The following is a 23,447-nucleotide window of genomic DNA, read 5'->3' on the forward strand; positions in this document are numbered from 1 at the left end:
TTACTCTAGTATGAAGACAATCCTAGAAAAATGTCGTCCATTTAATAGGACGTGTCGTAACTCTGCTTAGGCATCTTGCTGTACATGCAGGTGGACAATATGGTACACATTTTGGCGGACATGGTCCGCACGGCACCGGTGGCGTACATATTGTAATTTTACATGGTGGCGGGCAAGCCATGCAAGGTGACGGACAACATGAATAAGGTACACACGATGGAGATGATGGTAAACAGCATGGAGTTGTAGGTGATGAACAACAAAGTGTTTTGGGACAGCATAAAGGGCTTCTTCCACACGACATTATAAGTTTTTTTCTTTTTCGTTAGACTTCCGTTTTTTATTTATATATTTTATTTTATGTTATTAAAATTAAACTTACAATTTTGACAACTATTTACGAATGAATGGTAAACAATTGAAACTTAAATAAACTTATTCACTTATTATATATGCGTGTATATACACATATATTCAGGCCATGTCATTATTTTTTTGGAATCATTAGTTTTATGATTTAATAATTTAATTGGGTGTAATATATAAAAAAAAAAACAAATAGGATGAATGCATAAGAAAATGCAAACACCATAATTTACATAAAAATTAAATAAAATCAAAATTTTTGTAGATAAATTTTGTCAGTTTAATTATTCACAAAAATGCCGTGCGATGGAAAAAATGTGAATTGTGAAAAAAGACGAGAATTACTAGCACAGCTAAAATGCTTAATTAGTTCTATGGATAGAAAGTAAGAATATATTTTTATCAAAGTAATGTAAAGAAATTTACAAATTTCCTATTATAGAAAACCATGTGAATGGGATGAACCATTTTGTCCACCTCCTATTGTTTGTCCTGTTTCACCTTGCAGTAATGATCTCCCCTGTTGTGTGAGTTTAAATCGATTAAAATAGATTATAAATGAACATTATTTAATAGCTTGATACAATTTGAATAATTTAATAACTTATTAAAAGCTAATCTGATTTTATCTTATTTAATAGTTTAACAATTTTAAATACATCGTTTGAAATTTTAGTCATTTTACTCAGTACATTTTAATTTATTTATTATTTTTAGTAAGAAAACTGCTTATTAAGGGAGAGAAAATTTCTAATGTTAACATTTATCTTAACATTTCAATTGAAAGACACACTTTCTCTTCTAAATTTCAGAATCCAGTCAAACGTTGTAAAAGTTTCGATTTTCGGGCAAGTATTATATATAGATGCGAGTGTATCAAAAGAAATGGTTTACAAGATAGATGCATGATGTGGGACTGTATGGGTAGACCAGAGTGCATGACAAAGTTGTATCCTGTTTGTAATCCAGGCCAATATGCGTTATTGAAGTTAACTGATTTAGGAGATATAGAAGTTGCATTGAGAAAATTTTACTGTGCTGATCAAGCAAGAGAATCTGCTTTAGCAGCATATTGTAGATTAACTTGTAATAATGCTAAACAGTCTTGCTGTATAACTGCACAAAAATCACCATGCTCTCCATGTTCTCCATGTCCTCCATGTCCTATTCCTTGTTGCATACCATCATCATCAGTGCCACCTTGCATTTCTTACAATCTTTGTGTACCTTGTCCACCACCTTGTCCACCACCTTGTCCACCATGTTGTCCACCACCTTGTTCTCCCTGTTGTCCACCACCATGCCCACCACCATGCCCACCACCATGTCCACCACCATGCCCACCACCTTGTCCACCATGTTGTTTACCTCCATGTCCACCACTATGTCCACCACCATGCCCACCACCTTGTCCACCATGTTGTCCACCACCATGCCCACCACCTTGTTCGCCATGTTGTCCACCACCATGCCCACCACCCTGTTCACCATGTTGTCCACCACCATGCCCACCACCTTGCCCACCATGTTGTCCACCACTATGTCCACCACCTTGTCCACCACCTTGTCCACCACTTTGTCCACCATGTTGTTTACCTCCATGCCCACCACCATGCCCACCACCTTGCCCACCATGTTGTTTACCTCCATGTCCACCACCATGCCCACCACCTTGTCCACCATGTTTACCGTGTATACCTTATTGTTCTCCTTGTCCACCACCTTATGTTTTTTGTAACCCACCTTCATGTGCTCTTCCTTGTTCACCTTGTTAATTTTTTGTATCTTATCTGTCATCTATCCGTTTATTAAATATTATGAATGTCTTTAATATTTCAATACATACCTATTTATCGAAATTACACAATTTTTATATACAACCCTATGTTATAAAAATCGAAATGAAACTAAACTTCTTGACAAATTCTTTAAAAACTGTTATATATACTTTGTATTATTTACACCCAATCTTCGCAAATTTATTATTTATTTAAAAATACATGCATGTAACTGATGTATATTATTTCACTTGGTAAAAAATATAATCTTTAGAGAACAATTATGTTATTATTGATTTTTATAAACACGAATCAAGGTGGAGACCGATTAAAAGGCCCGACCCTGATAATCATACTTTTACCTATCTGTTCATTTTATATCAATACAAATATACTACAACTTTTCTGTAAGTATTTTTATTTTTATTTGATCTGATAGCATCTGTACATGTGGTAGTTTATTTAACATAATGATTAATATGTAATATTATTTGAACTTTATTGCATTGGGTATTGTTTTGGGTACCGACATCGTAAATATTTTGCGGGTGGACAGATAGGCCATGGTTTAAAAAGGCATTCGGGTTGTCCTTGACATTGAGTCAATGGACAAGTATCCTGAAGGCCATCTCTATGCACGCAATAGCATCTTGTAAATAAGTATCCATTTCTCATTTCAGGAAATTTTAAATCAGGTGTCTAAAATCATGGTGCATGTTTTATATGCATACTATAAAATAAATAAAATATGTTGTTGTTTTTAAGAAACAATGTTTTTGATAAAGTGTATTTGTTTTATTATATACAGAGTGAAACATTTCAATTATTTAAATAACTTCCAGCCAACAGTAAAGTTTTCCCCTTTATTAAGAGAAAATAATATATAAATATGTTTATGCCTTGGAAATTGACCGGTTGCTATCTCCACCAGTTCTTGGAACTGGTTCCCGCTTGTCCCAGCGACTAAGTATGTTTATAAATCTGCTGTGAGATATCAATATGTCATGTTATGCAGCCTTATCTTACTCGCACTCTCTGGAAAAAGAGACACGCGGGATTTTCTGGAAGAATTAGATACTTCCCTTCAACTTTGGTCAGTTTTGGCCCCGAATGTCGGTCAATATCTAAGACATCACTATACTGATCAGCTATTAAAGTCTGGGACCCTGAACATAACTGCTCAAGCTATTTAAACGGTTTGATTGAAATGTCTCACTTGGTCTGTGTCTTAATTTTATTAACATTACCAAATTATAGCAATTGTCCTTTCCATTAAATTTTGTGTCAATTATTGAAATATCTTCCTTTCTACTTTGGATGTCTTTCACAGATACATTCGTTTTACATGTGGTTTTTGATTTCTTTTTTGATATTTCAACATCTTTTTCTTCGATTGGAATCATCATAAACATTGGTGGAAGTGTCCTTTTTTGTTTCGCTTGCTGTGTGCGTTTTAATATATCCATTTGATGGTAACTATTATGTGTATAATAATTAAAAATGTAAAACTATAAATATAAAAGGTATCACAACATTCATATACAACTTAAAAATTTAATACTTTTGATTTGAATGATGAACTTGTGATCGATGAACAAATTATGACAATTACATTCATGGTTAAATAATTTTTTATTAAAATATTTTGAATTAGTTTATACAAAAATTTAATACTTAATCAATCATATATGTATTATATTATTTTACTAACCATTCTAATGCAGTTACTGCTGCTTTCAATCCACAAATTATGTCTGCCGGGTTAGTTATTTGTGTCGTAGACATTTTAATTTTTTAATATTTTTATGTACTATAATAATTTAGTTATTTTTTATACTTGTTAATTTATCATTATGTAAAAAGATATTAATTTAGATTAAAATTTCCGAAAACATTGTAACAGACATTTTTGATTTAGAATATTTTCTTTTATTTTCTACAGTTTTTTGTTTTCATTGATAAATTTTACAACTAGGAAAAATACGATGCAAATTTACAGGGTGACCCGCTTGTAGTTGTCTTAATGGTTTCTATCTTTCTTAATTATCTTCTTAAGTATCATACATCGCATAAGAAAGGCAAATTTAACAAAATTATTTTGAATAAAGTATAAAGTTTTATTAAATTACACAATAATGAAACAGTCTGAGATTAAGAAAAGAAAAAAACAGTAAAGGGTTCACATTTAACTGAAATTTAATTTCCTGAAATATATACCCCTTGTCTACGTACGATTTAACAACACTAACATTTATATACAAGTTAATAAATAATTCATGCTATAGAAGCTTCCTTTCATCTAAATCTTTTTAATACTGTCAATACAGTATTATAAAGAAGTGTTTTAGCATCTCTACCCCACAGATAATCAATGTGATTAAATTTCACATTTTCTATTTTTCGTGTTTCTATTACATTTGGCAGTCTTTCGACAAGTTTCCTGACGTCTGCAGGATCAGTCAGGAAATCATTTTCGCTATAAAATATTACAATTGGTGTTTTTATTCTTTCCAGATCATATGTCGGCGGTTGCGTTGATCCGTATATTTTTAGGTTTTTAGGCACTCCATAATCAAATTTACGAAATGATCCTGTTAAAAAAAAGGAAAAAAAAAAGAAACACACACATATGAATAATAAATAGAATAATATGATAATAGTTATTTTTGTTCATACATATTTCATACAAAACAGTTAATTTTTAAAGCGTTAATTATGCTTTATTTATAAATACGAGTTGTATTTACAAAATATGAATTATTATTATGACTTTAGCTATAAGGTAGAGCCCGCTTTAATTTAACAAAGTTTGTAATCATCCTCCTTATGCCCCTCGCCCACCCTCTTGTCGCTAGCTTAAGTCGACACCTAATCTTAGCAAATAAGGATAGAGAATAGATATAATGGGAGGAAGTGAGCTAAACATAGTATGTCGAGTAAAAAAAGATTACGAGTTAATAAAGAAAATTTCATTTTCAGTCATTTCTATTGTACGTTTATGAAAATAGTACCAATGGACTACTGAAATTTTTTCAATTAAAATGAATCCAAACACGATGTAAATCGGATTAGTGCAGTACATATAAATTAATTTAATATAGATACATAACTTGGTGGACAAAATTAGAAATTTCAATTGGCATGGCAGAAATGTGGGCGCACCGAAATGGATAAAAGGTATCGAAAGAGTTCGTACTGAAGAGAAACAATACTCTGAAGCACTTAGTGTGGAATTGAAATTAAAGTAAGTTGTTTGAAGGGGAGAGGGCTAAATGGGTGGCACGAAAATGGAAGAAGCATGGAATGGAAGGAAGAGAAGAAAGTTAGTTTATGGAAAAGATTAGAAATATTAAATACATATAAGAATTATACGTAGAACCGAGAAGCTGTTATACATATAAGCAAAACAAAATATGTAAATAAAACTAAGTTGTGTCTGTTTATCGAAAATTTGTATAGAACAAAAAAGTTTTTAAATTTAATTTCTAATACATTTGCTGTGGAAGCAAGTATTCGCGATATTAGAGGTCAAAATAAGACGAAAATCAAGAATACTAATTTGTTGATGGAGGCTTCGTTAAAAACTTATTAACGTTTAAAGTCCCGCCCGTACTGAATTTTTTCTAGAAAGTGAGTAGGATTTCAGGGGTATGTGTATTCACCAAAAATTATTGTAATTGACCCCCGCAACCGAAAATAATTTTTCCAGAACGATTTGAAACTTTTCCATTTCGCCGAAAAATTTAGGCACCTACCCCCTGTCGATTCTTCTTAAAAATTCCTTTTTCATTTTTAGTAATTTTGTTTGACGCCCTACAGAAAAGTTGTCTAATACTTTTTTGTAGGTATCCATGAGCACTACTTCAGAAAAAAGTTTCATTGAAATATATTCGCTATAGTAGGAGTTATGGTTGTTTGAAAATTGGACCATTTTTATGGGGTTTTTCTCATTTTTTGGGGTCGGGGACCAACTTTTCGAATACTTTTACGATTTGTACATATTCTACACTAAAATGCGCGTAGTTTGCTTTTTTAAACATTAAAATCGTCCCATCCGTTCAGAAGTTATGACGTTTTAAATATTCGCATGAAAATTCGGGCAGACATTTCTGGCCAGAAATGATATTTTTGGTAAGGAATTTTTTTCTCGAAAATGGTTACGAATTCAAGGGTATGCCTATTCACCAAAAATGATTATAATTAACCCTCCTAGTTAAAAATAATTTTTCCAGAACGATTTGAAATTTTTTAATTTCGTCTAAAAATTTCATACATTCTCGAATTTTTTTCTCGAAAGTGCGTAGGATTTCAGGGGTATGTGTATTCACCAAAAATGATTGTAATTGACCCCCGCAACTGAAAATAATTTTTCCAGAACGATTAGAAATTTTCGAATTTAATTGTTAATAACTTTTTAAGGAAGCCTCCATCAACAAATTGATACACTTGATTTTCGTCTTACTTTGGTCTCTAGAATCTCCTATTAAAACTTTTTCCAGGCGTGGCCGAACACCCTGTATATTTTATAGTTGGAATCTCGGACAACTCTCTTGCCCAACAGAAATTTTGCAATGTTCTACAGTTGATATTTGAAGTTAATCTATTTGAGGAATATGTTTTAAATTACTTCGCGATCCCACCAGTCGTTTTCCCTTAATGCAGTAGTAAATGGACAGACACAACTAAATTTTATTTATAATTGTTTAGTACTTACCCACGTTGAGTATAGATGCGATGATAAATAGCCTATCCTGTTCTCGAATACATACGAAACAGAATAGTGGTACTTTAATCAAAGTTTGTTTAGTAAATTTTGAGTTAACTCAGAACGAACAAACAAAGGCATAAGCAGGCAGACAAAAATTTTAAGAACGTATAATTCGGTTGAAATACCATGTAAATTATGCATCTAAGTTGAGATCGTCTAAAAATGTTACAATTACAGACGGAATTACAGTCTTATTTATATAGATGTAACAGTGATACATCTATACAATCGATATTAAAACTCTATTAAGGCTCTACATAATTGCTTCAAGAATCGTAATTAAATATTATAACTGTTTTCCAATACAAAATTTTTGTATTACTTAATAGAAGAATTAAAGAAAAAGAACAAAACCTCAAGAATAAGAACGGGAGTGGCTAAAATTAGAAAAGTTAGGTACAGTAGAGTATTTAAGAAGATTAAAATTCTAGAATTATTGAGACATCTAAATGAGAAGGGAGACGAGGGGAGAGAAAGAAACTGGAGGATGCTGGAAAGATGAAGATATATAAATATAGATTGAGTTAAAAGAATTGTACTAGCATAATTTTTAGAGAAAAATAATAAAGTTTTATCTAGTTACCTGACAGTATGCTTTGACTGTAATGAATAATTTGCTTAGCAGATGCACCAGCTGGAAAATGTCCCAAAATTAATGGCAGCATAGATTTGTCTAGTTGATCACTACCAAATCCGGCAATTAAGTAGAACCAACAAATACAAAAACCTTTAGTGAGACTGCCTGGAGCATTTCGAATTAATGTTCCCAAAGCTCGTGCTTGCAACATATTCCGTGGGAACCACTGGTGTAGATTGCAATAAGACGATCCCCACTGAAACATGCTTATTATACATATGTAAATTAAACATATTAAACAGACCCTTGATCAGAGGTGGATTCAGTTATCTGTAGTAAAAGTTTACAATATATAAATTTGTTCTGTTAAATTTATCCATTCGAATATTGTATACTTACATACTGGCATACAACGCAAGTTTTGAATCAAGAAAATAACACAAAACAATTTGAATTGCTTTCAAGGATATATGAACAGTAATAATAGAGGTATATAACACTTGTATATTAGATCTGCAAATTAATTCGATACATTTTTTATAAATTGGATGTTTTAGCATAAAAAATTTATGTACATTTTGTTTCTAAAAACAATCCCCAATCACTTTCTACATTTTTGGACCATCTATCAGACAACTGACGAATCTCGTCACGGAAAAACGATGAGGGTAAAAAAGCAACAAATTCGAAGATATTTTTGTCAACATCTTTGGCTGTTTTAAAATGTGAATCTATAAGGTGGTATTGATGATACCAAAACGGATAATAATCCGTCGGCGCCACATCTGGAAAGTATACCGCATGAAGAGAAACTTCTTAGCCTAAGGCATAATACAACAATACTTAAATAATTACCCGTCATTTTCGATTAGATAAATGACCGGTAATCGTAGCCTCACTACTGAGTGGGGATTCCCCTTGATATGCCGCAAAGCTCGACATCAAGCGGACCGCGTAGTGTAACTTGATCCGCGCTTAAATATCGATAAGACAAACATAGAGGCACATTGTGTATTATTATCTACCCTTTATTCATTGTCTTTTTCTATGCTCGCCAAGATATAAAGCCGAATGCCATCGTTCAGCTTATGCCTTTCCGAGAATTAACAATTAATTATGGTTTTATAATTATGGGATTTCGGTTCCATGTTTTTTTTAGCTATCCAAGCATTGCTGTATACGACGTCCTTTGTTAATTTTGCCGTATATAGCCTTGCATTATCATACAGCAAGATGACCTGCCTACCTTCTCTGCAGGTCTATTTCTTTTCCGTTCGATTTCTTCACTCAATCGCATCGGTTGACATTGATAACGATCGGAATTAACAGTGTTCTTCAAGTTTAAGTATTTCGTAGTAGATAATCCCTTTCGTATCCGATCAAATGCACAGTAACAATTTTCTTTGCGCGTACATTCTATTTTATAATTAATTTGGTAAATTCACCGGGATAAACCTACGATTTCCTTTTTGTTGGGGGTACCGTAGATTACCCACTTTTCATCACTGATAGCAATTTTGTACAAGGAATCGTTTCTTTTAAACCTTGAAAGTAGGAATATTGTCGTTATACAGTGACTCTATTTTCTGGGTTAAGAACATGTGTAACCCAACGACTTTCCTTGTAAATTCTCCCCAACTATTCCTTTGAAATGAATTCCTATTAATGTTTTAACAATATCAATGTTTAATGCTGCCTTTTTATAAAGAAAAATTAGAATTCTCTTTAAAACTCTTTTTAAAAGAAATACCTATCTATAACTATGGAAGTTAGTTTGATACTGATAATGCTGTTGTAACTTCACCACCTCTGATCAACATTAAAGACTATTGTAGATATTTATAGACACACCTCCATTAAACCATAAAAGTGTACAATGAATTTGAGCAAAGGACTTCTCTGGTTTGAAAGGAATGCAATAGGTGCCAGACTAACCATTCCCTTAATCTTCCAGTTATATTCAGACTTTTCACTGGCCATTACATAGAATGCAGTTGTGCCTTGACTGTAACCCACATAGTAGAGCTCAGTATATCCAGTTTGCTCTAGAATGTAATCTATTGTCGCTGGTAAATCATAATAACCAACTTCATGCCAGCTAAAATATCAGTAGATTTGTTCAGTTACGGGTTATATGATCCCTTAATCGGCCCGATTTAATTCATGGATAAAAACTAATTAAATATAAGTAAGATAATGTTAAACAACGTTAAGATTTTATTACGTTTTAGAAAATATATAAATCTTTCCGATATGTTACTATTGTTTGGATTCTCGGACGTAATCCTACCTACCGGGGAACCGCAACAAAAAAAAAAAACAGTTATGACTTACAAAGAAAAGACCCCAACTGTTTGATTTTGATTCCATCGAGTTTTTGAAGAGCAGCACACTCAGGATGTGCAGATATTATTATAATATCATAATGAACATATCACATAAGACTTGAACATGAACAAGCTTAATAAGTTGGCCGAACAGTGGCATTATAATAGGAACAATGAAATCACGTACACGCGTCAGCGGTGGATAACGACTGGCAGGTAAAGTCGCGTATACGTGACAGTGGCTGTCAATACGTTAAGATAATGATTTGAATGAGGTATTAGTAGTACATCATCAAAATTATTTAAAAAATTTACCTACGTAATAATAAATAAAACTGTTGACAAGATTAATTATAGTAATAATTCTATGTTTCATAATCTTTGTAGCATTTGATTTTTTGTTATAATATATTATTTAATTTTGCGTTAGATTAACATTCTGGGCTGAAATTTAACCAAAATATCATTTAAAAATATCTTAATTATATTTAATTGTTTTATTCTTCTTCTATTTATCTGCATTATACACTGTTTCATTGTTGCCAGTTTAAAATTAAAATTACCTGAAATCCCAAAATTCTTTGTCTCTGGTTGTATAATGTTTATGCTTTCTAGAATATGCATTACCTCTTGCGTTTCCCAACCAAACATCATAATTATTATTACATAAGGCATATGCTAAAGCTTTCTTTGGTCCTAATAGTACCCAATCGGCTGAACTTGATAACAGTCCATGATGGATAAGAATTGGTATTCGAGACTTTGTATTTTGTGGAAATTTGTAATCTGCATACTGAATATTAAATATTTATTTTACTCTATTTTGATATGAATTTTATTTCACCATAATTTAATTTAATTTGAATGTTTTAATCATTATACAAAAAACAGATTTATCCTTTTCAATACAAGATCATCATTATAGTGATTTTCTGATGACAGACTGGTTGAGATACTATGCCACTATAGTGGACTTTCACTAATTAAATCTTATACAGAAAAATTTAACTATTAACTATTATATGTTACTTTTCATAGAGAAAGTTAGATTATAGATATATCTAATTTTGCAGTTACTTTTACATAATATTTATATTAAAGAATAATACCAATATAATTATTTTACCTGTGCTACTTTCTTATCATTTAGGATTCTTACATTGTTCTCACTGGGATCACAGCATAAATTTTCATCTGTTTTTGGAGGGAGAACTCGATGTACATCTAAACAATATCCATCTTCTGTCCAAATATGATGCGTTTCTGATATGTAACCGTGAGCCTCAATTAATTCTGGCTAAAAACAAAATAATTTGATTATTATTATTATTTGTTTTAAATTATAATCTTTTCTTTAAAATCGTTTCTTCATTTACTGTTTGAACAAAATATTTTCTTTAAAAAAGAAACTCTATCTAAGATACCATGAAAGTGTATGAAGTAAATATACAGTACAATAATTAAAAGATACAAATAAATCGTTAATTCCTATGAAATAACGAAGTAATGTAACTTATTTAAAATATTTAAAATAAAAAATTAATGATTTAGAATTCGTTTAAGAAAACTCAGAGTATTTATTATTATTATCAACAATTGTAATTACCAAGAAAAATTATAAAATAAATAATTAATTTACCGTTGTCATATGAGTTTCATCCTGATTGGCCACGGTGCTCATTATACGAAAAGCTGACGTATAAAGCTGCTTCCCGTGATGGAGCAATATTGTCTACTTTCACCAAGAATCACTTGTTTGCTTTTATTATTATTCTTTAACTTTGACTTTATTTTTCTCGAGTATTATTTAAACTATGATTCGAAGATTTTTGAAACTTTGGACGTAGTATTCTACGACATCGAAAGATCGAGAAATATCGAAATGATTCGCGCGATTTAATTCTTCGAGATTTACTTTGGCACTAACAAATCGTCAAACACTTGTGAAACGCAGCGCTATATTACAACGTCGTGACTTATGACAGTAAGTAGAGGTGGAGAAATATCGACAGTATATCGATTGCTATCGATATTTTTCACTATCAAAAATTATCGATGTTTTTTTTTAATGACTATCGATAGTTCTAATATTGTTGTTTTGTGATGTGGAAATACAATATTTACATTGCGAGTACTGAAAATTTATGTTACAAAATATAATATTACCAAAAATGTTAAATAAAGGTTACACAAATTATAACAAATATTTGGCTAAAGTAGAAGAATTACAGGTCACGCCAAATTTGACAAAAAACCAGATTATTTTACTTTTGTTTCATACACGAATTTCAATTCAGTTTTAATCACAGTCATATTGTGTAGTTTACCTTACGGAAATTACTGATTAGAGTAGATTTTGATTTAGCTTTTGAGCTGTCATGAAGTAACATAGCAAACAAATAATACAATAGTAAAGTAGAACATGCAATAATATTGTTAACGCGTTCACCATGTAACGATGATGCACACAAACATTAACAATATAAAGGTAAAGCTTATGGGTTTGTTTGTGTACAAAACTAAAATTTTCACAGAAAATATTCACAATGTAAACGTTATATTCTTGTTTCCTTTGTTCAGAAGTAAACTCGAAACAGCTGATTACACGTATTCGTTTTTGGTTATCTCGGGGTCGCCGGCACGATTTGACATCGACTTTCATTGACACGTTTTTTACGTGTGGGAAATCCTTATGAACACCATGATCCTACAGGTGGTGCAAGATAAAAACGCTAATTTTCATTATCCTTTAGTGATTCTTTATTACATCATTATATCAGTATTTTATTTTTACAAATTTGAGTCTATTAACATCGAGGTTATCTTAAAATTAAATAAATTATTCAAATCACATTGCTATTAAATTTCAATTTTTCTAGAGTGTGATATAATTTGAATTTCATTTAATATACCAATTTTATCATTTATCTAACTCTTATTTAATATTGAGCAAGGAGATCTCTAATATCTTTACAAAGAGTTATAAAACCTGGTCTCTGATGGCTTTGCAAATGCCAACAGGGATACATAAGTTTTACATAAATTGCTTGTGGGCAGGTAGAAGGACAAGGAAGACGTGTGCCTCTTTCTAATGCAGCTAGTAATTCTGTGCTTCCTTTTTCTTGTTCATTTTGAAGACGGTCTGTGCTTGACTCGAGTCCAGGTAGACGTGGTTCTTCTCCAAAGCCAAATGTTTCATACATTGTTACACCAAAGGACCATACATCTGATCTAGTAGAAAATTTTCCATCCCTAATACTTTCTGGTGCATACCTAAGAAAATTAAAGAAAAATCTATTGAACTTCTGTATTAAAATTTCACTTTATTATCAACATTTTTGATAATTTAATGTCAATGCAAATAGAATAACACGATTAATTAGATTTTCATTAAACGTTAATCGAATTAATTTTTTGAGATATTTAACAAAAAATTTTATTTCTATTCATACTTAAAAGTTAGTATAATATTTGTCCCACTTGCCATTTTATAGGAAGGCCACGATCAGTCTGTAAAATATAATAATCATTTTTTCCAGTGACTTGGGCCAGCCCAAAGTCACTGATTTTTACTTTATTTTCATCTGCAACTAAAATATTTCTTGCAGCAAGATCTCTGTGAACAATGTTCATACTACCCAAGTAATCCATGCCTGTTGCAATATCCAAAGCAAAACCCAGCAGTCTTTTATGTGTTAATTCATGTTTGTGAATTGCTAAATAACTTTGTAACGAACCATGTTTAACATATTCCATTACTAAACAAACTTCGGGTTCTGATATTACTCCAAGGATTTCTACTACATTTGGATGTTTCAAGGTCTATAATCATATTAATTAATAATTGTTATAATATTAAAAATAAATAAAATTGAATTAGATTGAACAACGAATATTTCTCGGTAATCTAATTACCTTCATTATGGCAATTTCTCTTTCGAAGTCCCTTATATCTGCGTCGAGCGCTCGTGTTTTCAATTTTTTAATAGCAACCTGTTGTGCTTCAATATCCTTTCCATTTTCTCTTTCAAGTGTACCTCTATAGACTTCTCCATAAAAACCTTGACCGATTCTACCTTGTAGAATTACATTACAATCGATGTCTAATTCGTATATGCCTCTCATTTGACCTAAGGAACCATTACTTCCTCTAGAACCACAATCTTCTCCTGTTCCTGCCTCGTCCCTTCCGATTACCTATTTTTATATTATTGTCATATACATTCTCTACTACATAAATTAAACAATTTAAATGGAAAAAAAATAATAAAAAACACGCTTCGATTGAACTTACGTCTTTCGTAAAATAAAATGTACTCTTAGTATATTTATTTTATTACCTCGCTCAAATCGCCAGGATGTCCTAGTCGAAGAGCTTGAGTCGTGTGTTCAAGGTGATTCATATTAGAAATGTTATTTTGAGAAATCGGATATCCTTCCGAATCTCGTCTGGCACTAGATAGCCAACCTAAATATGCAGATAGTTCTTCTGTACTGCCTACGTAATTTTCATTGATGTTTATTAAACCTTGCATACCTAAAATTAAAATCAAGTACAAATCAAATTGTAATTCATTCTATTTAAAGAGTTCACTAAAATATAAAAAAGTCAAAGAATGATTGATCTTACTATCATCAGTATCATTCCAGGGGAGACTTGTGTTGTTAGTAATAAGACTACTAGATCTTGAGTCGCTATTTATTGATCTGCTATCAATGCTATCAGAACTATCCTCGTCTAACTTTTTCAATTCCGAACTAAATAATTTAGGAAAAGCTGTTGCGTAAGCATGACTTCTGCGAGAATTGTATACTTGATACAAAATTTGATTTATATCTCTCATTATTGCTTGTGGTTGCTTTCTAGCCCCGCTCGTATCTCCCCAACATTCAAGTATTAATCTATAAACTTCTGTAGGGCAACCATTTGGTATAGGTAAACGTTTTCCAGATTTATAATATTTTTTCATAGTAACAGCATTTCGAAATTCTAATAACGTAGCTCCCCTGAAATGAAATAATATTAAATGTGTAATATTTATTTTGTAACATTTAAGTGTATAAACAAATTTTTATTTTTTAAGTGAATTTACCTGGCAAAGATTTGCCAAATTGTTGTTCCAACAGCCCAAACATCTGCTTGAAAACTATGTCTAGCAAGTTCTGGCTCATTATATGTTTCTGGGGGTAACCAGTGAATATCTGTTTCCGTATATACAAATAATCCTGGATCAGCAAGTTTTACTACAAAACTGTTATTAGTGTGCGCATGTACGAGGAGTTTATTGCACCTAATGTTACCATGAACTACACCATTTTCTTCAAGGTGCCAGAGAGCAGTAGCTAAACAAGCTGTTGCTTCTACCATATCTACAGTTTTTATAGTTTGAGACGAAGAACTACGTAAATATTCATCAAGCGGACCATGTCGTACTAATTCCAAAATCATTCCAATTGATGGTGTTACGGTTAATCCATACAACCTAACGTAATATAGTAGTTAATCATTATTATTTTCCAATAATAAAAATATTTTGTTAATCGAAATATTTGACAATTTGTAAACAAGTTTTGAACTTTGAATAATTTATTCACAAAACCATAAATGTAGAATTTTTCAATTACCTTTAAATAAGACTTTTTAATTCGGCGTTATTTGAACACTATTAATATATTGGTATGGTCGTTGAATCTTTACACGCTGATTCTTTTATCTTTTATTTTGAGTTACATTAAAAATATTTACCTTACAAGTGTACCAGAACGCAGCTGAGACCATTTTCCAGCAAGATCTAGAAATTCTTTTGTATAATTCGCTTCTTCTTCTTGTTTTAAAATTTTAAGGGCAACTTCTAATTTTTTCCCTTTAGTCAGTCTCCAAATTCCTCGATGAAGAGTTGTAGGCGAATAATACCGAATTTCTGTAGTTCTTAAAAACGGTTTATAAATTTCAAGTTGATTCTGAGGTACACACCGTGGTCCGGTTTCTAAGACCGAAGCAACGATTTCTTCATCAGCTGCTACTTCGCTGACTGCACTCTCAGGAGCACATAGTAACAGCGGTGATTTGTCTAAACAATAATTAAACATAAAAAAGAAGTTAATTCCACTCTTCATTTTTAACATTTGCAATAATTACATTATTAATATTGGTAATTTTAATAACATATTTACGAAAAATACATTGAGTATTATTATCAATGTAAACACATTAAAAAATGTTAAAATGGAAACTTATTGGAAAACATTTATAATGAAAATAAAATAAAAATGTAACTTACCATATTCTGTAGGTGGTAAGCATTCTGTAAGATATGGTTCTCCTTCAGAATCTTGAAAAGATGCAACACATTGTGCCAATGAATTATAATGGTCAGAACTACCAGTAATGACATAATCATCTGATGAAATTCTGCTTTCTATTCTTTTTGAAAATAATTTTCCCTCTTTGTTACATGCATCTAAGAAATATACATTGTACTCTGTTTCACTTTCTCTAAGTAAATAAGAACCAGGTTTATTAGCACGTTTTTGCTGGAGTTTTGCATATGAAAATTCTTGTCTGAAATACAATTTTTATTTTATAATTTTATTATATTTCTCATCCTTCGAAGATCTTACATAATAGTATTGCTGAATAAGACGTATGAAGATTTCATGGTCCGAATTCTTACAGTTAGTAGTATTTGAAGATAACTGATATAAGCCATGTTTTTTCGAAAAAGTGTTCGCGAGTACTATTTATAACTAGTTTCGTCATGAATTTCAAGACAGACATTGCTCTAATTATTGATAATGGCCATTAAACCGATATTTTAACGTTGATAAAATTTCAGAACATCTTTCTATTATAACATAACTTCTAATCTGAGACGTCTGTATTATACAAAAAGCAAAAATAATTTAAGTTTCAAAGACGCTCAAGGTATTTAATTGCAAATGCATTGAAGTATAACACAAAATGTGATAAATATTTACAACGTATTACATAACACTCATGCAAACATTTAAAAAAGATTATAATCTTTTGTGAAAATTAAATCTTAAAAATTTAATGCAAAAAAATGAACCAAAATTTTTTTGAAACGGATACAGTAATACTTTTATTTTGGGACATTTTTGATTAGGTATCCGCTGTATGTGTAAGTGTAGCGTTAACAATTAAAATATAATATATTTTACATCCATGTATAAATTTAAATAAATGAAATCCTACCCAACAGGACCATGACATTTTAATTTGTGCAGTCTTTCCAGAGTAGGAGTAACAATCTCACCACACAAATCAAATGTCCATTTAACTGCTAGGCGATAATAACCACCCAATGCCGACACGAAAGACATTAAGAGTGCACTTTTGGCAAACTTTAAATATGATGGTATACCATTTTTTCTTGATATTTCCACTGTGTTATCTTGTCTAAAACAAAATAGAAAATTATAATAAAATTGTCATAAATAGTTCAAATTATTTTATTATATTTTTACTAGACATTAAAATATTATTTTATAATATATTTATATACAGAATTTAATTTTTATATATGCAATAGAATAAATATTTTCAAAGGTGAGAATTTAAAAAGTTCTCTTTTTGAACAATGTCAATTTCAGTATTAAACGATTTCAAAGATTTGGAATAAAAAAAACTATTTAATTTTTCTCAATATTGAAAATAATTATTTCTCTGTACATTAATTTACACATATGTATATCATTCCTAATGAAACATGTTAAATAACAGCATCTTTTTACTATCATTTTAATTGTTTTGAATTTGTTTAAAAGAATACATTGCGATGAAAAAAGTCTAAAACACTCTGTACGTATAAAATAATATAATAATTTCTTTGAGTATTTTGTTTTGTATATTTATTAATTATTTAATTTTTAAACCTTATAGAAATAAAACATAAATCCTCAATTGCGCACAACGTGATCCAAGATGTAGCAATTGTTTCACAATATTTTACTTCATCTACATTGACTCTCAAAGCTACTTTTGTTGGAGAATTCTGTAAACCTCTATCCATCAAAGCCTCGTATTCTTCATATGGATAATTCGGTGCCATGCATTCAAATTGCTTTAAATATTGTTCTTTGACATAGTTTGCATCATATCCGGATATTTTACGAAGTGCGTTATGAATTGGTTTTTTAATGAAAAATGCATGACGTTTTATACATTCCTTAGGAATGTACTTTCTGTATTCTGATTCTACCGTTTCTCTCGGTACCTTCTTTTCCAACATTACTCTATGAAACAAATTTAAAAAGGGTGAGTCAATATTGCATACAAATGAAATCGATCTAAACAAAGAAAAAAGTAAAAACAAAATGAAATCTCCAGTTTAAATACCTACAAGGATGTAATAAGTAACACGGAATTCCCGGAAAAATTAGGATTTCCAAGAGAGTCAGGATCTTCGGCAATGTTTAAGATTTTAGTTTAGTAACTAAATGCTATTAAACAGGATTGATTGTTTTACTGCTTTCAGCGAATTGTTAACAACATTGTTATTATTGTCATTCCCATGATCTGATGTAAATAGACTTTTTATTGCGTTCGCATTGTACGCTACTGTACATGACAGAGTAAAGGAATTCCCAATCTTGACTCTTTCGAAAATCCCGACTCGCTCCAACCATCGAGATCCCAATATTTTCAAGTACTTGCACATCTCTAATATTTATACATACATTATAACGTACCATGTGTTTTAAATGAAGTGTTACAAGCTATTTTTCAAAAACCAATGTAAAGTTTTTCATATGCCTAATAATTTCTGTGATATTAGAAGTCTTTTCTATTCTTTGTAAGTAATGAAACTGAAATATTTTCATACGATATTAAAACAATTTAAATTTTTACAAAGTAATTACTTTATAATAAATATATTTTAGAGTCATAAAATATTGAGTTATAATTAAATTTAAATTCAAACTATACATTTTTCTAACAAGACTGTAAGTTATAGTTAAACCAGATGCAAATAATTAAAAGATTCTGAAATAAAAAATTGAATAACATTAAATATACCTTAGTAATTACTTGTAATCACATAAATAATAAAAAAAAACATACAAATGAATTATTAAATTAAACACTATGAATACCTATACATGTCAGTGACACCAAGTCCAATTAGCTCTTGTTTATGTCTTTCATAAACAATATCTGGAACTTTGTTATCCATAACATCTGCTCGTGCTTGTTGAAAATAATAATCATAGGCATTTGCATCGATCTGCTTTAATCTGCGTAAACTTGAAGGCTTAAATCTCAGTCTGAAGTCAAACTTATTTTTGTCCTTTGGTTCTAAACAATGTGCTACTGAATACCATAGTTTTGTATAATGATTTCTAAGAGCAAACAGATGTCTGGCTACTGGTCCTATTCCAAGAGATTTACAAACCTAAAACATTAATTATTTGTTTATGTTTCACTTAAGTTAATATACTTTAAAGGATATAAAACAAAAAACAATTATATTCAAATTGAACATTGACATTTTATACTTTTAAGTTTATGATTTGTAAGGTAGACTTAAATAATAATGCGGCTAATATTAAATCTGGATGACAATTCAAACAAATACAAATTGTAGTTTAGATATAGTTTATGTAATGATAAATGTTTATGATGCTTTACTAAAAGCAGTTTATTTCATTTAGAAGTTTCAACAATAATCTCAACAATAAATACGTTTAATTTAATATTAAAATAACAAAACATAAATAGAAAATAAATATATCTCCTGAAATTCTTCACCTTGATACAAAGATCATCGATTGTTTGTTTGTAATGAACTGAAAATGTCAATTCTTTTTCTTCGTTTGCCACATAAACAATCGCCAATCGATCATTTTCCATTTTTGACAGAATCACACGTTCTTTTTTTACATACTGTTACTCCGATGACTTATCCACGGCATTGGTAAGTATACTGTTTATTTACAACAGTGTGGCCAGATTTGGCATAATTGAGTGCATCGACAGCGACACTAGTAACGACGAACTTCCTTAGCGTCTAACGGAGTAGTAGGGAAAGCCGACATACCCTATCGCACGAGCTACGTTATAGAAATAGAAAAAGAAGTTATACATAAAGTTCAATGAAAACCTAGAAATGAAACAAAATAGACATGTAAATTCAATACATATATTAATAATTTGATAATGAAATATTATTGCTACTTGTCGACAAGTAGCTACCAGTTGGCAGCACCTATCGGCAGCGTTCAGCTGTTCTCTGAAACAAAAAAACAATACTCGTGGCAGATAATACGGTTTCTAGCGGAGAGATGAAAAATCAAATTTAAAAAATCAAGTTTGGTCTACGAAAGGACTAGAGGAAAGGACTACGAAAGGAATGTTTATTTAATATTTAATTTAATTTGTGTCAATTATAGTTTTTGCCTATATAGACAAATATAGGATGTTCAGTTTTAAACCAGAGTTATTCCGTAACAGAGATGTTCAGTCTCTGGTCGTTCAACATAAGAGTTGTTCAGTTTTTAAGTGTTGTTCCCAAAGATGGGATTTTCTTCGTCTTCAAAGAAACCAGGGTTGTCCCTTGGCCGCTGCTCGTGAAACATCTTCTTGACCATCTTCGGAAATCTTGATTGAATGTAAATTTTGAATTAAATTCTTCATCTCGCTTCACGGTCCGTCTTGCTTTGTGGTTAAGGGATAATTCCTGCGCGCGCCCCAGGGGGCTCCCGTAGTGGTCAAGGAGGACGGACCATGAAGAGTGGCCCAGATGAAATTTGTCAACTTTGATAGATGAATTGTCCATCAAAAGAAATTAAAGAATCATTATTTGAAATAATGGAATACTTATAAATATATAATAGAATTTTTACATATTCTCCACTAAAATACGCGTTATTTGTCTGTGGAAACATTAAAATCCTCCAATCCGTTAAAAAGTTATAATATTTTAAACATATGCATGAAATTTCAAGCGAACATTTCTGTATGTTTAAAACATTATAACTTTTTAACGGATTGGAGGATTTTAATGTTTCCACAGACAAATAACGCGTATTTTAGTGGAGAATATGTGGAAATTATAAGAATATTCGGAAAATTGGTGCCCGCGAAGGGGCTCGGTATTCTTGCAACTTTGTTAAACTTTCGATCAAGCGGAGCCTAACTGGCTGCTGATTGGCTGAATGACTGCAACCCATAATCCCCTCCCGGTATAAAGTTGGTCACTGCTGACCAACTCTTCAGTACCCCTGGAGCCGCCAGGGGTACTCTGACGTGTGTTATTGGTTTCAAAGAACTTTCCTTTGGGTTCTTTGTCCAATTTAATTTCAGCCAAATTACTTCGTTGGGATGTTCTGTTCTTTCTTCGTTGGGATGTTCTGTTCTTTCTTCGTTGGGTTGTTCGATCCATTATTTTTCATATTTGTTTTTTTGTTTCTTTCTAGGTATTTGGTATATTGATATTTTCTTGTATAAATATTAATTGTTACTCGAGTTTTTGTTTAGATCAATTCCGAGGGTCCTACTGGAAAACGCCAGATTCATCCGCCGACCGAGGGGTTCAGCATAGGCGTGATAGTATGTAAGTGCGGTTAGATTTAAGATATTAAGATTAACGTCGAACATTTCTTTTTTCTAATTTCTTTGATTGAATTAATTTAAATTAATTCTAAATTTCCTTTTTAACTTCATTAGTTCGAGCCTCGACGTTAATTTTCGGCCTCTTAGTTTATGCGCAAATTGCCAATTAATTATTCATTTTACTAGATTCTCGTTTTCAGTCATTCCCTCGTTCCTGGCTTCGGTCACAGTTGTCTCATTGAAGGAAACATGTGATCGGCCGTGTGGCTAATCCGAAAGATCAAATCGTCTTCTCTTGTTGGCTGGATTCATAGAGAATGGTACTCAACTTGAAGGTCGCCTGCGGAAACGCATACTTTCCGGTTGAAAGTCCTTGTCACAGGTACTCTCTCTATGTTAGACAGCCTGAGTCGGGTCCTTTGGCTCCCGACGGGTTGCAGTGGAGAAATGGAGACCAGTTTCAGGGACGTGTACCTGTTCTCCTGTAGAAATCGAGTTATCAAGCCGAAGTCAATTCGATCTCAAGATCGGTTGCACGGTTCAGCATCGCGTCTTGTCGCGTCTCCCACAATTTAGATTCATCCCTCTTTTAAAACCCATATTTAAACAAAATAATTATTTGGCATGATTCTATCTCTTTCTCTTCTATTTCTTCCCCTCTTTCCTATATTAGTTTCTAGGTCTGTAAAGGGGAGATCGATGGAACTTTGATTCGATCTATTTCCCTTCGGGTCTCCATTCGCAGCAACCTCCTCGTGGTGAGACCTGGTAATCGATGTTACCCATAATGAAGAAGTTCTTCTTCATGGGTAACACCGAGCTAATGGCTGCAAATTTAAAATAATATAAAGACTTTTAATAAATTTGTTTGACGCTGTATGGAAATGTTGTCTGATACTTTTTTTTTATAGGTATCGATGAGCTCTACTTCCAGGAAAAATTTTTTCTTTACGTGAATAAGGAGCAACTTTTCGGATATTCTTAGAATTTCTAGATATACTTCACCAAAATACGCGTTGTTTGCATTTTGAAACATTAAAATCCTCCAATCCGTTCAGAAGTTATAATGTTTTAAACATACAGAAATGTTCGCTTGAAATTTCATGCGTATGTTTAAAACATTATATAGGGTGTTTGGCCACCTCTGGGAAAAATTTTAATGGGAGATTCTAGAGGTCAAAATAAGACGAAAATCAAGAATACTAATTTGTTGATGGAGATTTCGTTGAAAAGTTATTAACGTTTAAAGTTCCGCCCGTACTGAATTTTTTTCTAGAAAGTGGGTAGGATTTCGGGTGTAGGTCTATTCGCCAAAAATTATTGCAATTGACCCCCGCAACCGAAAATAATTTTTTCAGAACGATTAGAAACTTTTCAATTTCGCCGAAAAATTTAGGCACCTACCCCTTGTAGATTTTTCTTAAAAATTCGTTTTTATTTTTAATAATTTTGTTTGACACCCTACAGAAAAATTGTCTAATGCTTTTTTGTAGGTATCCACGAGCTCTATTTCAGAAAAAAGTTTCATTCAAATATATTCACTATTGTAGGAGTTATGACTGTTTAAAAATTGGACCATTTTTATGAGGTTTTTCTCATTTTACGGGGTCGAGGACCAACTTTTCGAATATTTTTACGATTTGTACATATTCTACATTAAAATGCGCGTAGTTTGCTTTTTTAAACATTAAAATCGTCCAATCCGTTCAGAAGTTATGACGTTTTAAAGATTCGTATGAAAATTCGGACAAACATTTCTGGCCTCACATTATGTTTTTGGTAATTAATTTTTTTCTCGAAAAGAGTTAGGATTTTGGGGGTATGTCTATTCATCAAAAATGATTGTAATTGACCCCCGCAACCGAAAATAATTTTTTCAGAATTAATTAACAATTTTTTTTCTCGTCGAAAAATTTAGGCAGCTAACCCCTGTCGATTTTTCTTAAAAATTCGTTTTTATTTTTAATAATTTTGTTTGACACCCTACAGAAAAATTGTCTAATGCTTTTTTGTAGGTATCCACGAGCTCTATTTCAGAAAAAAGTTTCATTCAAAT

General features: G+C 31.5%; 4 protein-coding genes and 1 long non-coding RNA gene across 11 annotated transcripts; 2 read left to right on the forward strand and 3 right to left on the reverse strand.

The window, feature by feature from the left end:
• The first annotated feature begins 662 nt into the window (after positions 1-662).
• LOC143345865 (uncharacterized) lies at positions 663-2,704 on the forward strand. The gene is made up of 3 exons (XM_076773406.1): positions 663-751; positions 809-893; positions 1,179-2,704. The coding sequence occupies exons 1-3, from the start codon at positions 663-665 to the stop codon at positions 2,139-2,141; spliced, it is 1,137 nt and encodes a 378-aa protein (XP_076629521.1). The 3' UTR covers positions 2,142-2,704.
• On the reverse strand, positions 2,580-3,994 carry LOC143345864 (uncharacterized). The gene is made up of 3 exons (XM_076773404.1): positions 3,856-3,994; positions 3,392-3,620; positions 2,580-2,843 (listed from the first exon to the last, which is right to left on the reverse strand). Exons 1-3 carry the CDS (start codon positions 3,927-3,929, stop codon positions 2,643-2,645), a joined length of 504 nt encoding a protein of 167 aa, XP_076629519.1. The 5' UTR covers positions 3,930-3,994; the 3' UTR covers positions 2,580-2,642.
• Positions 3,995-4,050: 56 nt separating this feature from the next.
• LOC143345860 (lipase 3) lies at positions 4,051-11,890 on the reverse strand. 5 transcript variants are annotated; one of them, XR_013080331.1, is made up of 7 exons: positions 11,456-11,890; positions 10,943-11,113; positions 10,380-10,609; positions 9,341-9,587; positions 7,496-7,745; positions 6,859-7,402; positions 4,596-4,735 (listed from the first exon to the last, which is right to left on the reverse strand). XR_013080331.1 is itself a non-coding variant. In XM_076773400.1 (7 exons), the coding sequence occupies exons 1-6, from the start codon at positions 11,495-11,497 to the stop codon at positions 6,891-6,893; spliced, it is 945 nt and encodes a 314-aa protein (XP_076629515.1). In that variant the 5' UTR covers positions 11,498-11,861; the 3' UTR covers positions 4,608-4,735; positions 6,859-6,890. The 5 variants fall into 5 exon arrangements, 4 of the variants coding, with proteins under 4 accessions (XP_076629514.1, XP_076629512.1, XP_076629513.1 ...); XM_076773400.1 differs by having other exon boundaries at positions 4,608-4,735; positions 6,859-6,895; positions 11,456-11,861; XM_076773399.1 differs by lacking the exon at positions 6,859-7,402 and having other exon boundaries at positions 4,051-4,735; positions 9,341-9,494.
• LOC143345866 (uncharacterized) lies at positions 7,731-9,587 on the forward strand. The gene is made up of 2 exons (XR_013080332.1): positions 7,731-7,821; positions 8,310-9,587. It is a non-coding gene; the product is annotated as an uncharacterized LOC143345866 (long non-coding RNA).
• A 720-nt stretch (positions 11,891-12,610) lies between the features above and the next one.
• Positions 12,611-20,487, reverse strand: Hop (tyrosine-protein kinase hopscotch). Of its 3 annotated transcripts, XM_076773393.1 has the most exons (12): positions 19,589-20,487; positions 18,934-19,232; positions 17,713-18,072; positions 17,033-17,236; positions 16,098-16,378; positions 15,563-15,887; positions 14,910-15,299; positions 14,447-14,823; positions 14,157-14,353; positions 13,732-14,013; positions 13,301-13,638; positions 12,613-13,089 (listed from the first exon to the last, which is right to left on the reverse strand). In XM_076773393.1, the coding sequence occupies exons 1-12, from the start codon at positions 19,688-19,690 to the stop codon at positions 12,756-12,758; spliced, it is 3,489 nt and encodes a 1,162-aa protein (XP_076629508.1). In that variant the 5' UTR covers positions 19,691-20,487; the 3' UTR covers positions 12,613-12,755. The 3 variants fall into 3 exon arrangements, with proteins under 3 accessions (XP_076629509.1, XP_076629508.1, XP_076629510.1); XM_076773394.1 differs by lacking the exon at positions 17,713-18,072 and having other exon boundaries at positions 12,611-13,089; XM_076773395.1 differs by lacking the exons at positions 18,934-19,232; positions 19,589-20,487 and adding an exon at positions 18,529-18,796.
• Positions 20,488-23,447: the final 2,960 nt, after the last annotated feature.

This window comes from Colletes latitarsis, chromosome 9, assembly GCF_051014445.1.
Source record: "Colletes latitarsis isolate SP2378_abdomen chromosome 9, iyColLati1, whole genome shotgun sequence".
In the NCBI taxonomy this organism is placed as follows: Eukaryota; Metazoa; Arthropoda; class Insecta; order Hymenoptera; family Colletidae; genus Colletes; species Colletes latitarsis.